Source organism: Lygodium microphyllum, chromosome 1 (assembly GCF_053477565.2).
Source record: "Lygodium microphyllum isolate KBCC chromosome 1, Lygodium_microphyllum_v1.1.10, whole genome shotgun sequence".
Lineage (NCBI taxonomy): Eukaryota > Viridiplantae > Streptophyta > Polypodiopsida > Schizaeales > Lygodiaceae > Lygodium > Lygodium microphyllum.
The window spans coordinates 44886839-44902885 of NC_141135.1; the positions used below are offsets into that span (position 1 = coordinate 44886839).

The 16047-nt window shown below is 39.7% G+C and overlaps 1 protein-coding gene across 2 annotated transcripts in view; it reads left to right on the forward strand.

Moving 5' to 3' along the window:
- The first annotated feature begins 420 nt into the window (after positions 1–420).
- Positions 421–16047, forward strand: part of COS1 (6,7-dimethyl-8-ribityllumazine synthase / DMRL synthase / lumazine synthase / riboflavin synthase) — a 52833-nt gene continuing 37206 nt past the window's right edge. The window contains exons 1-4 of one of the 2 annotated variants that reach the window (XM_087676280.1): positions 421–655; positions 911–1038; positions 1189–1284; positions 7404–7499. In XM_087676280.1, the coding sequence (XP_087532406.1) occupies positions 517–655; positions 911–1038; positions 1189–1284; positions 7404–7499 (459 nt within the window). In that variant the 5' untranslated portion in view covers positions 421–516. The remainder of the gene's footprint in view (positions 656–910; positions 1039–1188; positions 1285–7403; positions 7500–16047) is intronic. The other variant, XM_087676270.1, reaches the window with a different exon arrangement.

Consider the following 16047-nt stretch of genomic DNA (forward strand, 5'->3'; position numbering starts at 1 on the left):
ATTATGTAAGTATACCTATTCTCTTATCGAGATTCTCCATGTATTTAAACAACGCTAAATCTTATCTACGAACGTACTTCACTTTAAAACATGTCACATAACTAAATACCATCATTAAAACTGCTACATAACAAACATGCAAGAATTGCATATGGAACTTCATACTCCTTTACTTAGCTGAGCATGTGAACCTAGTTTATCTGCAAACATAACGGTTTTCAAAATGGAGTGATGCAAAGTTATTTGTGGAGTGAACTTAGAAACTCTCTCAAAATAATTTCTTGTTGTAGTCCAGTTAGTTCGAGTCTCGAACAAGAACTGCGAGTGTGTGAGTTCAAACCTTGGGTTCCGCTTCCGTGGTGGCGCAAAAGTATTTGCATGGACAAAAGGTTGCTAGTTTTTATCGTCCACACGGGAACAGCTCCTAAGTTGTGAATGCGAATGGTGCTGAACTTACAGCTGGTAGTCATGTAAAAATAAGCACGTTGCAACGACGACGAGCTTCTGGAACTAAGCATGGCAGTTGCGTCTTCCCTCGCAAAGGATTGCGTCACGCCATCATGCATTGCCCTGCAGTGCAGGAGCAGCATCAGCATCAGTAGCAGGTGCAGAGGCCTGCCGTCGCGCTTTCGCCTTCACTCCCAATTTGTACCAGGTTCTCTCTCTCTCTCACACACACACACACACACACACACACACACACACACACGCATTAGTTCATTTTGACCTGAAAGGTGTGATTTTGGTCTTCTCTAGTCATGGCCTTCACAGTTCAATTTGACCTGAAGCTCGCGATTTCCATTTTTGATCTGAAACATGTGATGCTGGTCTTCTCTAGTCATGGCCTTGTCAGCTCATTTTGATCTGAGATCTGTGACTTTTATCTCCTCTCGTGATGGTTGCGTTGCAGGAGCATCATGCAGCATTGGTTCCTACAAGCATCCCGGCAGACAAAAGACATGCCGCTTTAATGTTTCAGCCGCCATAAAAGAGACCAGAGGATCAATTACAGATGCAGATGGGCTTCGTTTTGCTGTGGTACCGTCAGACGTCTCTCCTTATCACTTGAATTTTGAAATTGAGGACAGAATTTCGGAAAGGTGCAATGAGGGAGTGGACTATGTAACTTGCTGGCCGTTCTAGGCAGTAATAACGTGTGCCTTTACTGGTGATATCCTCATTGTGAAGGTTGTCGGGCGTTTCAACGAGTTTGTCACAAGACCTTTGCTTGCTGGTGCTCTGGAGACTTTCAAAATGCATGCGGTCAAGGATGACAACATTGAGGTGCAAATATGCAAGAGCCCATTATTACTTTATATCAAAAGTTCTAATGCAGATTTCTGCCCTCTTAACAAGTTTTGGAGTCTCTGAAATGGAGAAAAACATGCATATTGAGATATCTTGAGAGAAATTTCTGTTTCTTCAAAGGCAATTAGCATCAAGGCCTTACCCTTTTATCAGTCCTGTATGCAGTGATATGAATTATTCGTTGAACTCATGGAAATGATAGCTATGGAGTGTGGTGGGCCCTTAGGCTTGCTGTGCCTGATCAATGCAATTAGTTTAATTGATTGATGCATCTGGATAATAATTGTTCTCTTATTCACAAGTTATTCTGTCCACTTACAAATGAAAAATGGGACTGGATAGAGACCAACAAGAGAATGTACTTATCACTTTTAATGTAAGACAGGGCTTTCAAACTCAGAATAGAAGTAATGTGCTGATGTTGTACCTTCAAATCCCCGTCATTTTGCAGAGTTGATATAGCTTCACTATCCCCATCAAAAGGAAATTTCTCACATAGCACCAATTTAAGCACTAGGCTCCTATATGCTATAGTTACCCAAAATTGCGTACTTAAACTTTCCACCATTTGTCTAGATGATGATGGCAACAGAGACATAGAAGGGTGGACTACAAAGAAGGATATACATGATGAGAGTGAAGGCAATGTTAACAAGGACATAGAAGAGTGGACTGCAAAGAAGGATAAATGTGATAAGCATGAAGGCAAACACGAGGAAATTAAAACCGAGAACCGAAAGTGCACTGTACAAAGAGCTTGCCTATGATAGACAAAAACCATGAAAAGTGGTTGACTTGGACAGGGAAAATGTTGGTTTGCCAAAATATGGGAGCTGGTTTAAAAAGAGGCCCAATAAATGGACAAGAAACACTTAAAAAAATGTGCCCAAATATGGAGGTGACAAAACCTCTCAAAATGCCCCCCCCCCCCAAAAAAACCCCAAATTTTGGTAACATCTAGGGACAAGAACTGGAATGAGCCAAGGGTCTACACAATTATGTTCAAATAAATGAGGGAATGCTTATATCAAATATGATATTGTATTGCCTTGAATAAGAATTTACTCCAATTTGAATGTTGCTAGCTTGATGTGCTCATGAACAAGATGATATTCAAACCCCCATGTGCTTGGTCTTCAAATGAAATACTAGCTTCTTGGCTAGAGCATTCACACTTTGACCATCAGAGTTGGTGATGGTGAGTTTTTCCTATGTATGGCCTAACTCTTGAATAAGATGGGAACGATATGAGAGCGTCTAAGTAGCATTGTACTAGGCCCAATACTTTGCCTTTGCTCAATATTGTGTTTGATTGTGTGTTGCTTCCTGTTGAACTAGTAAATGAGTCAAGAGCTAGAGATGAATGTAGTATCCTCCATGTGATCTCTTGGTGTCGAATTTGCAAGCCTAACTTGAGGATGCCAAGGATTAGGTATCTCTAAGATAATGAAGTACTTAGTTTGTGTTGACTAGATAAAGGAGGGACACAACCAATTGCTTGCATTGGGTAGCGTTGATAAGTCCCAAATTATCATGAAGTATAAGCTTGTCATTGAGATCCATGACATTTAAAACAGGGTTACACTTAGTTGCGCCTTTAGAGAAAAGCATCTCAAGACGATGCTTGTCACAAGGACACAAATTTTTGACTTCATGCCCTTGGAATAGACACTTTAGGTTGCATACATAAGTTGAATGTGTCAGGCTAACAAGAAAATCCTAGCTCGAGTAGTGGTGGGGGAGATTAATAGTTGTTATGGATAAATACCAATAGGATACCTAGGTTAGATATTGGTTAGAGACATTGAATAGCTCCTTGGAAATGACTTTTGGTGGAATGCAGAGCAAAATGGATGTCCCATTACCTTAGGGCATTAGAAGGCATGCAACACACGAAGTAGGGGGGCACATTTGGTTGATATAATGGAAGTAGATGATGAGCCTATTTCCTTGGACAAAGCTCAGTAAGATGTACGTTGGATGTAGTCCATGTAGGAGGAGTGGGACTCCATTGCCACTAACTCTGCATGGGATCTTGTGGATTTACCACTTGGTAAGAAGGCTATTGGCACAAAATGGGTTTTTAAACTCAAACACAAAGCTGATGGTACTATTGACGAGTAGAAAGCACACAATTGGTAGCAAAAGGCTATGCACAAAAGAAGGGCATAGATTACGAGGAAACTTTTGCTCCTACATCTTGTATGAGTACGGTGAGATGTGTGATTGCTATGGCTGCAAATTATGGCTAGAAAGTATATTAGTTGGACATTCAGACAACAATGGGGATTTGCACGAGGATGTTTATGTGTCACAATCTCCAAGGTTTGTGATTAAAGGGAAAGAGCACATGGTATGCAAGCTGCATAAAGCTCTTTATGGTCTTAAATGGCCTCCTCATGTATGGTACTAAAAAATTGATGCATATTTGGCCAGCAAAGGGTTCCAACTGCTCCCACTCTATACATTAAGAATGAAGGGGGGGACTTGCCGATTATCATTCTTTATGTAGATGACATGTTGCTCACTAGCCTACAGAGGGAAAAACTATAGATTTTAAGGTTGAATTAAAACATGTATTTGCTATGTCAGATATGGGCTGTTTACATGATACGGGGACGTGAAAATTTAAGGAGATTTTATCTTGCCGATAACATTTGATTAAGTTTTTAATTAAATATGCAAGGTTGTTTAGTATATGTGATATGCATGGCAGTTATTTCATGATAAGAGACTAAGGACCTTGAGAATGTAGTGGTTGTTAAAGGCAAAAGTTTTAATAATTAATGCGTGACAGGTACTAGGTAGTACCGGGGGTTAGATTTTGGCCTAGACCAATTTATTGGTCACTAATGTTAGTTTGGTGACATTAGAGATTAGGCATGAATTAATAAATTAGTGCCAATCTAAGGGTCAATAACTACTCAGGGATACTTGGAAGACAAATTGGCCAGCCAATTTAATTATTGGTTGGTGAAATTAAAATTTTAAGCACTAGAATGATTATTAAATTAAAATTTAAAAATGTTTTTTAAAAAAATTAAATTAATAAGCTAAATAATGCTGAAAAATGAGATTAGAAGGCTGCCATTGGGCAAAACTTGCCCATACAAGTGGGAAAAACGTTTTTAGGGGGGGTTGTAAATCTATTCCATCCATTGTGAGAGAGAAGAAGGCTGTTAGAAAGCAAGGAGATATTGCTGATGTGATTCTAGCCACCAGGGTTCAGTTCTACAACATGCAATAACAGTTTGGAGCCCTCTAGGATTAGATGATAGCAGCCCAAGGTTCTTCTGGTGCAGATGACAGCATATAAGAGGGGGTGGCAATCTTTTTGGTGGTCCTAAGCTGTAGGTGATAGCTTCTATGGTTGTTTGAGTAGGACAAAAATAGTGTTTTAGCATTTCTTATGATGAAACTCTGAAGTTCTCTCTCTACACCATTGTTTCTCACCCCCATCCATCTCTCAAGTTATCTCAGCATTTTTCAACAGTTTGAGCCATCAGAGGAAGAGATTTCAGTCAATCTTTGCTGTAAACCTAATTTACAATAGAAATTAGGGTTTGACTACCACCTCAAGATGCATGCTTAGAATTGAGGGCCTAGGACTTGAATTTCAGCTGTTGAAATTGAGGAATTCTAGGGAGATTCAAGAGGCTAGCTAGCCAATATTAGATTTGGGGTTGAATTTGTCTTTCAAGGAGCAAGCTGAAGGCCAATCCTTGAGCAAACCAAGGTGAAATTGGTTTGGAGGCTTGTTGGTCAGTTCGATAGCAAGAGGGACTGGATTAGCGGAGGAGATCAAAGGATCTTAGTTGTATTTCTTCCATTTGTAATATAAGATAAAGAAATACTGGGGACGCCAATTTTGGGGCCAACAGGGTATCCAACGTCCAAGATTAAAGTGGTAAAATTTTCATTTTCAGTTTATGTTAATTTTATGCTTGCCGTAATTAGTGTTAAATCAAGTTATTTACCACCCTATTTGAGAAGGAAGACGGGTTCCACTACACTATTATTTGGGGATTTAGTTTACCCAAAATCAACATGGTATCACATGTCACAGTCATAGTATGTGGATAAGCTGTTACATAGGTTCAATATGCAAGATTGTAAACCTATGTGCACTCTTACGGAGCCAAGCTTAAAACTGTCTATGCATGATGGTGAAGAGATGTTTGATGTTGCAATTTATAGCCAAGGTGTTGTCTGTCTTATTTATCTTTGCAACACATGCCTTGACATTCAGTAGCAGTTTCATGGCTAAGTAAGAAATCTTGTGAGGTTGAGTATAGGGCAACCTTCACTGCAATAGTGGAATGTGTATGGTTGCGTAGATTGTTGGCTGATCTACAGATTTCTTTGGAGGGTCCTACACCCATTCTTTTTGACAGTCAAATTGCTATTGCAGTGGCATGGAATCCTGTTTCATGCTCGTACGAAACACATTGAGGTACATTACCATTATGTCAAAGAGAGAGGCTATCCAGGAGAGATCAGTTTGATGTATGTCGGTACACAAGAGAATGTTGCAAACATTTTCACCAAAGCACTTCCTCGTGTGAAGTGTGAGGCTTGTCGAAAATCCTTGAACTTGCTACCCTTTGGTGATTGATCTTCTTGTACTTCTACCACATTGGCATTGCAAGGGGGTGTTAGAATTTGCCAATTCTATGGGCAGTTCCCAATGTTTTAGTTATTTGGTTTGTAGTGTGAACATAACTACATTAATAAGTTGTGTCACCACTTCTAGTGTTAGCTCTAGAGTTGAATGAGCTCTAGTTGAGTTAGGGATGGGTCTAACTTAAGACCTATTGTTCTTTCATTCTATCATTGTAGCATTTGCATCTTTTGAGTGTGGAACTACTGCCCACTCTTGCTCATTTTCTTGTGTTCACTCATTCTCTCTCTTTCCTCCATTTCCAACATTGATATTTGGGCATTTTCATGTTTTAGCAAAGATATGTCAGGTTCCCTTAGTTTCACATCAGCTCATCTCAGCACTGCATTGTGGCTGCAGTGTTGCCATGTGCATGCTTGGTTGGCTGCATAGGTTCTGTTTGAAAATTTATATCTAATGCTCTATGGTAAGAGTGCTCAGCGGAAAAATTTGGTATTGTCATTGTAGTTTGGGATAGGCTCCTGCAAGTGCATAAATTTACAAGCTGTAAGAGAATGAGTTTCTTCCAACAATATGGAAGCAGCTGCTTCCGCAAAGGGGGAGGAAATTGTGGGTTTGACGCTCCATATATTGTTTGTAACTTGCAAGGTTCAGACAAGTTGTAAGCAAGTGTCTTGCAATATGGAAGGGTAAAGCAATTGCTCTTCTTTTGTGTGTGTGTGTGTGTGTGTTTTGGGGGGTGGGGTCTGAACCTATGTATTGTTTGCATTGCATTACAGTCATGATAGTTTGTTGGAGTAGAATAGTCAAGATAAGCATTAGATGGAATAATCAAGATAATGTGAGGGGTATATTGTCGGTCTTGTGATTGTGGTTCCAAATTTACTTGGTACTTGTGTAAGGCTGGGAATTCTGTATTTTCTCATGTTTTGGATCAGAACAAGAGAAGCTGTTTCATGAGTGTATGGGGAAAGAAGAGTAATTGAGTCAAAGACCAGGGGGTTCATACAAGCATCTTAACTTGGTAGCCTTAAATATGATAATATAAAAATGCATTATACAGTTTGAGCATGCATTAATATTTAAGAGAGTGTTTACTTCAAAAGGGATGAAGCCAACAAGGATGTACTATGTGGCAAGTGTAAATAGATTCACTAAGAACAAAACAACCGGTCGAATTTAAACAAGATCACAAATCTTCTTGTTAACTTCATGGCTTTTTATTAAAAAAGATAGACTATGAATAAGGTTAATTATGGAGGTTACTTGTGCGTAAATAATTTGATAGTTGCAGAAAATATTCAACATTTTAGGGCTTACATTCACGCAGTGTGCTGTTTGGAGGCACCTTCAAAAGAGGTTGCAATGCCCTTTTTGTGCATATGAAGTCCATTTGTGTAAAATAATTTCTGGTGAGTTTAATGCTAGTTTTGTGTTTGATTTGTTGAAAACATTTCCTAATTTCTTTTTTCAGGTGGTTTGGGTTCCAGGCTCATTTGAAATCCCAGTTGTAGCTCAAGCCTTAGCAAAGACGGGGAAATATAATGCAGTTCTATGCATAGGAACTGTTGTAAGACTTCTAAACACAAATAAAATTGCCAAATTGTTCTTATAATGCTGTTTTCAACATGCAGTTCCAGTTTTTGATATTATTCGGTAGCAGTTTATACGGTAATCCTAGTTTGCAGGTTTTGACGTTGTCCCAAAAAAGTTGAAAAAGGAGGATAACTGAAGCTCCTATTGATGAATTCAAGTCTATAGGCTTTCTTCATGATGATCTTACAGTGTGTCCTAACTAATCTCTATTTGCCTGTTTGCTTTATGTGCTAAGTTAATGGTGTAATTCATCTCTTCTGGCTTGTTATCTCATGAGTGTATACTTATCCTAGAAACATTTGCAGCCGGATTTCAAAAATGCTAATTGCAATAAGTAAATTCAATGCATGTATTTGAATCACTAGTGCATATGGCAATGAAATAGGTTGTGCACTAGGGAAGATATGATTTTCCTTCATGTTGCAATATCAAGGAACCCATTGGTGTGTTTAAGCAGCCTCTTTAAATGCTTAGAAAGGTGCTTGCATGACACTCACCTAGGATGGCATCTAAATAGCTTCTTTTAATTGAGGACTTTTAGCCATGGTTTTGGTCATGCCTTGTGATCCTCCAAATCCAGGCATTTCCACTGAGTTTCCAATCAGTTTATTCAATCAAAACAGGATTAGGTAAACTCAAGTGCAGTTTATGTTCTTAAATGCTTAATATATATGTTGGTAAGGAAAATATTCTGTCTCTGTGGTGTATCTCATTCTTCCTATAGATTGCAGTTTTATAGACAATGATTATGCGTGCATAACATAGAGATGATTGGTTTCATACACAATCTTCTTTCCATTGAGATATTTAAGCCATGGTGTTTGATACTTGGGTATTCAAAGCAGGGAGATCACCTTTGATGTCTTTAGTTTGGCATAGTGCTTGTTTTGTGTATGGTTTAGTTACCTTTGATTGAGGATCTTCTTTTAGTATCATGAAGCATTAACTTTGGGTTATTTACAAGGAAGCCTCAAGCTTGTGCTGGTTGTAGAGGAAAAGGCCCACTACAGAGACCCAGTCATAGGAAACCTGCTTTTGAAGGCAGCTCTTGTCTAAAGTCAGGCATTAAACCTTGATCAATGCAGAAGCTCCAGAGGAATAAGAGGCTATATGGCATGTCTTATCTCGGAAAAAAACACAAGAGACTGTATGGTTTGGAGGTTAGTCAAATATTAATTCTCCTGTTTTTTCTTTGTTTGCTGTCATTTTAGGGCTTTTAGATTGATCCAGAAGAGGGCATAGGGGTGGTATAGAGCTTGAGTCTCCAAGCTCTACCCACCATTGCATACTTTGGAAGCATCTCACTGTTCCATCCTCATTGTTGAGATGGGGAACATGGGATGCTAGAGAATGTTGGAGTCATGTGATGGTGATGGATAGAGATGGTAGGTGATTGATACCAAGTCAGCCTGCTCAATATTCATGTAGAGAAGGTGCTTGTTAGGGCAACCATTCTTAGCAATGTCTTGGCTCAATTCCTCTAAGCACAGAGACATAGAGTAAAAAACCCCTTGGAATGGAAGAAATTTTTTGGTGAGCTTTCTTAGACCAGCTTTTTAAATCATCAAAGATTCTAGGCGAGCTTTTGCCTCTCTCATACCATACTCATTTCTGTAGATCGAGTACCCCTCGTTTTCTCTCTCGGGTTGTCATTTGTATCTTTGGGTCAGTCTTCTTCTTGGGCTGCTTGTGCCTATTTTATGGGCTACACTTAGTCTATTGGTCCCCCACACCTTGTTGTGGCTAGCATCTCTCTATGTTGGATTGAATACATACACATTGCTTAGAGCTTATGAGACATACTTGCTCGGGAAACCCAAGAACTAACATTGGATAGCCACCCAGTCGCTTGTCCTAAGCATCACCATCCAAATCCCATGGAATGTATGGGGTTAGATGCTCATATTGCTTTTGGGTCTACCTCATTGGGGAACCTTCGGCTTGACCCACAAGGATAAACTTGAGGTTCCTAAAGACTCAGCTATAGTTGCTAACAACATTCTAATGTTGAGCGAAGAAGGCTACTATTGTGTGATCAATCATAACTCGAAGTGGGCAAGCACCACACTTGGTTCAATGAGAGTGAGAAATGGGGGTAGTAAAATGTTGGCCCCTCTATCCATAAGGCATAGTTTCACGTTGGCTCCCTAAAACGGTGCTATGTTGGTATCTAAAACTTGGATCCTAAAAAAGTCAATGTTCAGCTCTAAACCTAGTCATTGAGAAACCACTCAACTAGTTAAGTCCACTTAGACGTAGGACAACTCTCGTCAGGGGAAGTCGTTCTCCTGCTTTCCACGCGCACATCCAAAATATCTTTAATTTTCTAATTAGGATCTTAGCACATTTAATTTGACATTCAAAGTCAACTCTTGAATTAATTCTTTAGCACAGGTTTCTATATGCCTTTAGATCATATATACAAAAACAATCGAAAATAATCATTTCAAAACAATTCTTTTATTTCAAACAAGGTAAATACTATGGTCATTATTCTATAATTATATCTTATTCTTAGTTGGACACAAACTGGCTCTGGGAAAAAACGACCTTGTATCGAGCTAAAAACTGTTGTCTATAGAGTATTCTATACCGAGTAAAAACCGCTATGGACTACAACTATTGGTATTGGGTTTTCAGCAAACCATCTTCTAGTTAGTATAGGGATCTTTTGGTGGGCTTGCAAGCCATTGATCCCATCATGGACCCGTGAAGGTTTTTGTCACAAGGACGTGAAATTTTCTTGCTTTGCTTAGCATTTGATTAAAAGTCAATCAAATGTGCTAATTTGACTTGTACATGTAAGGTGTAAGTTAATTATTTCACAGTGTGGGACCTAGGACCCCAAGATATTAGTTGGTGCCAAAGAAAAAAGTTGTAATAAGTTATGTCTGAGAGATACTAGGTAGTACTTGGTGTTAGATTTTGACCTATACTAATTTATTGGTCACTAATGTTAGTGGAGGCATTAGAGACTAGGCATTAATTAATTAATTAATGCCAGTCTAAGGGCTAATAACTGCTCAAGGATACTTAGAAGACAAATTGGCCCAATCAATTTAATTATTGATTGATAAAATTAATTTTTTGAACACTAGAATAATTGTTAAATCAATTTTCTGAATTAGTATTTTGAAAATTAATTTAATAAGTTGAATTATGCTGAAAAATGGGATTAGAAGGTTGCCAAATGGCAAAACTTACCCATGGAAACCCATGGAAGTGGCAAAAACGTTTTTAGGGGATGCTGGCTAGAAGTCTATTCCAACCATTGTGAGAGAGAAGGAGGTTGTTAGAGAGTAAGGAGATGTTGTTGATGTAATTTACAGCCACCAAGGATCAGTCCTATAGCGTGTGTCAGTAGTTTGGAGCCCTCCAGGAGTAGGCAATAGCAGCCCAAGGTCCTTCTAGTGCAAATGACAGCATACAAGAGGGGGCAACGGTCTTTTTGGTGGTCCTAAGTTGCAGGTGACAGCTTCCATGGTTGTTTGAGTAGGGCAACAGTAGTTTTTTAGTATTTCTTGCGATGAAACTTTGATATTTCTCTCTCTACAGCATTCTTTCTCATCCCCTAGCCATCTCTCAAGTCATCTCAGCATTTTCCAGCAGTTTGAGCCATTAGAGAAAGATATTTCAGTCAATCTTTGGTGTAAACCCTAATTTACAGTAGAAATTAGGGTTTAACAACTACCTTGGGATGCATCCTCAGAATTAAGGGCCTAAGACTTGAATTCTAGCAGCTGAAATTAAGGAATTTTAGGGAGATTCAAGAGGTTAGCCAGCCAATATCGGATTTGGGGATGAATTTGTCTTTCCAGGAGGAGGGTGAAGGCCAATCCTTGAGCAAACCAAGGGGCAAATTGGTTTGGAGGCTTGTTGGTAAGTTTTGGTAGCAAGTGTCACTTGGATTAGCGGAGATCAAAGGATCTTAGTTGTACTTCATCAATTTGCAATGAAAGCTAAAGAAGTATCGGAAGGGATATCGGTTTTGGGGCCAATAGGCTATCCAATGTCCAAGATTGTGTGGTAAAGTGTGCATTTCAATTTTGTAAATTTGTTAATTTAGTGTCAAATCAGGTTATTTACGACCCTATCCAAGAAGGAAGGTTGGTTATAGTTTTCCTAGTGCTCCGCTAGTCATCAAGGTGGTGGGTGATTAGCTGTACCTTGTGGAGAGACCTCTCATCTACAAGTCTAGTTTGAGCACTCCATAGAACCAGCTCCTAGTGGTGGATGAAGGGGAGAGAGTGCGCAATGGAGTGCGAGATTGAGGCGCAAGTTGCAGAGTTGAGAGCTAGAGAGAGTGAATGCAGAGATAGGTGTACCTGATCGTGATGGTACACAAAGAATAAAAAAATGTATTTATATGTTAGGGTACAATAAGGGTGTGTTCACACCCGTAAGACTATTTACACGGAGACGAAGGGACTTTACACCCAACAACCTTCCACTTAAAGGTCTGAAGTGGTACCTTTAAGGTAACCAACTCCCACTAAACAAATGCAATGCCCATGCTAAGCCTTTGCAAGACACTTAGTGAGAACATTTGCAGGGTTATCTTGAGTTTTGACCTTAGTCAGTTTGACAAGACCATTATCCAAGACTTGTCGAATAAAGTGATACCGAACATCTATGTGTTTGGTATGTGCATGGAACATGGCATTCTTAGCCAGATATATTGCACTCTGGCTATCACAACCAAGCACTTGAGTCCCACCAGCCAAAGTAAAAACATACCCACTGGTAGATCTCCTAGTGTCAAGATCTCCTACCATGTCCAAATCAGAAAATCCCTGCAACTCTAGTGTACCCTTTCCATAGCATATACACTTTTCTCGTGTACCTTTCAAGTATCTGAAGATACATTTCACTGCTTCCCAATGTGGCTTGCCAGTGTTAGACATGAATCTGCTAACAACTCCCATTGCATGAGCAATGTCCGAGCGAGTTGCAACCATGGCATACATCAAAGATCCACAAGTTGATGCATAAGGTATACCCTTCATGGCATTAGCAGCTGCATCATCCTTGGGGCAAGTAGCTTTGCTAACCTTTATATGTGGCGGTAAAGACACGCCAAGAGGCTTAGCACCAGCCATATTAAACCTGTTAAGTACTTTGCTGATGTACTTGTCCTATGAGAGAAACAATAAACGCTGCCCTGTGTCTCCCCTCTGTCTCTTTTAATGTGCATGCCCAAAATGTGTTCAGCTGTCCCCAAATCTTTCATGGAGAAGGCTGAACTCAGCTGCCTTTTAAGAAGATTCAAAGTATTCTTATGCTGTTCTGCAATCAGCATGTCATCCACATATAAAACCAGCACAATAAGGCTTCCATCATCAGTCTTTTTAGTGTATAAGCAGTGATCTGCATGATTGCGTTTAAATCCATGGCTGAGCATAAAGGTATCAAATATTTTGTACCATTGTCTAGGGGCTCGTTTCAGCCCACATAAGCTGCGTTTCAGCTTACAAACCAAATGCTCTTTTCTTGGAATAGCAAATCCTTCTGGCTACTTCATGTACAGCTCTTCATCCAAGTCACCATGAATAAAAGCAGTCTTCACATCCATCTGATCCAACTCTAAATCCAAGAATGCAGTGAGAGCAAACAAAACACGGAGCATAGTCATCTTCACGATTGGTGAAAAGACCTTCTGGAAGTCAATGCCTTCCTTCTGTGTGTAGCCCTTAGCAAGTAGCCATGCCTTGTACTTGGGCTTCCCATCAATACATTTCACTTTGTAAACCCATTTATTAGGAATAGCTTTCCTATCCTTGGGCAAAGGTACAAGCTCCCATGTGTTATTTGCATATAGAGACTTCATCTCTTCTTGCATAGCAAGCTTCCACTTTCTCTTGTTTTCGCACGAGTGTGCCTCTTTAAATGTCAGAGGCTCACCCTCATCAGTCAACAAAATGCAATCCAAAGTTGGCTGAAACCTCTGTGGCTGCCTTCTTTTGACACATGTAGACCTTCCTACCCAATGATTTGTATTGTCAGGTAGTGGGCCTACATCCTGAGGAATGTGTACACCATCACTAGGTGGCTGATTTTCAACATTTTCTTGTTGCTGTAATCTGTTTTCAGCATGTTCTTCTTGCCGTCCTATTTCATCTTGTGCATCTATTTGTTGTCCATGATCTTCTGGCTGTAGCACAATAGGTTGCTGCTCATTTTCAGCATAAAAAGGGATAGAACTTTCATCTAATGGTTGCTGAATGGCTGGCTGTTCATACTGAAATTTGACCTTCTTTTTGTCAAGATCACCATGTGTAGCATTTTTCAGCAACTTTGCCTCATTAAATACTACGTCTTGGCTGCGTACTATCTTCCTGCCTTGAGGAAGCCAAACTCTATAACCCATCTCTCCCTCATCTCCATATCCCATGAAGATGCCCTTAATGGATTTCATGTCTAGTTCGGTCCTTTGTTCTATAGGTACATGCACAAAGGCATCACAACCAAAGACATGCAAATGGTCACATGAAGCAGGTTTGCCAGATTAAACCTCTTCAGGAATGCGATTTTCCAATGCACGATTGGGAGAGCGATTGTATACATGAACTGCAGTTGTAAGAGTCTCTCCCCAGAACTGCTGCGGGAATTAGCTGTAGACATCATGATTTGACTCTCTCACAAATTCCCTCTTAATGCCATGCATCTCACAAAACTTGTTAAATTCATTTGAGATATACTCACCCCCAATATTTGTTCTTATGGCTTTCAACTTAAGCCCTTTCTGTGTGGTAACAAAAGCATGAAACCTTTTAAAAGCATCCAACACTTCCTTTTTGCTCTTAAGTACATACACCCATGACTTTCTACTAAAATTATCAATGAAAGTAACAAAGTAGTGTGCACCCCATACGAATTAATAGGCATAGTGCACGCATCATAGTGTACTAAGTCAAGAGCATTAGACTTCTTAACGACACTAGAGTAATAAGGAAACTTTATTTGTTTTCCATATAAGCAATCATTACAAAATTCGAGACCAGAGCCTTTTACATCAAATCTCCCTAAAGAGGAGAGAACCTGAAGGTCTTTTTTGGCTCATATAGCCAAGTCTTTTGTGCTAAAGCTCTATTTGTGAATGGACTTCAGCCACAACCAAGAACTTGCTAGGTAATGGTTTACAATGTAAGTAATATAAAGTCCCCCTTTTACTGCCTTTAATAATCAGCATAGAGCCCTTATGGACCTTCCAAGATCCACCACCAAAGGTAGTAAAATACCCTTTAGCATCAAGCTGCCCGACTGATAGTAGGCTTTTCTTTATGCCAGGTACAAATTTGACATCTTGCAAAATCAGCTCTTGGCCATTTTCAAGAGCCAAGTGAATGGTGCCAACACCCTCTCTCACATGCATAGTTATTACCCAAGTAAACCTTGCCTAGGCAACCTGCAGTGTATTTAGAAAATGACTCCAAAGAGGGGGTAACAAGAAAAGAGGTACTGCTGTCCACTATCCATGATTGTGACAACCCATCATGAGCTGAAAGTAAGGCATCAATTACCTTCTTTTTGGTGATGTGCATATCACCTGCTGTTGCCATAATATCTGCATCATTACATGAGGCTACAACAAGGATCTCTTCAGTGTCAAGAAGCTTTTCAATGACCACACTAGATGCAACATTTGCCTTTGCAACTTCTTTTGAGGAAGAGCTGTCATCATCTTTCTTATCATCCTTCTTTTTCTTAGCTTGCTGTTTCTTTCTTTTTTGCTCTTTCTTGAAGTACCGAAAATCGGGCTTTTTATGCCCCTTATGCCCACACTGATAGCATGTGACATCCTGTTGTTTGCCCTTGCTTTTGCTTCTGCTTTTCCCTTTACTGGCTGCATTACCCCTCTTTTCAGACGTGCCTCTTACATGGTAAGTTGAGCCACTGCTTTCACTACTAGACTTTCTCGTGATTTCTTCATTAAGGATTGAACCTCTAACACCATCAAAAGTCAAAGCGGGGTTGTTGCTAAGTGACACAACCAAAGATTCCCAGCTGTTAGGCAAAGTCATCAATAAGAAAATAGCTTTCAATTTATCATTGAAAGCTGCCAAACCAGAGTCCTGCAAACTGATTCAAAACCCCTGTGAAAGCACTCAAATGCTCAGATGCTGGCTTAGATTCATCCAACTCCATGTTCACAAGTTTATGCATAAGATGCACTTGATTCACAGGAGTTGTATTTTCATAAGTGTCCTTAAGCTTTTTCCATATAGCATAACCTGTATCAAGATGCTTGATGTCTGTAAGTACATCATGAGACACTTCCATCTTAATGTATGCAATGGCCTTCTTGTTGAGTCTAGCCCAATCCATATCTATCATAGCTGCAAGCTTAGTCTCCAAGAGAGCATCTTGCCTTGCATCCTATCCTTCCACAAGTCAAAGGCAGTGCCATCAAACCTCTTGATTTCAAAGAGGGATTTAGTGTCACTGCTGCTAGAAGCATTTGCAGCCATTTTTCAGCAATACATCAGAAATTCAATGCTGCAATTTATGACAGCAAAAATGGG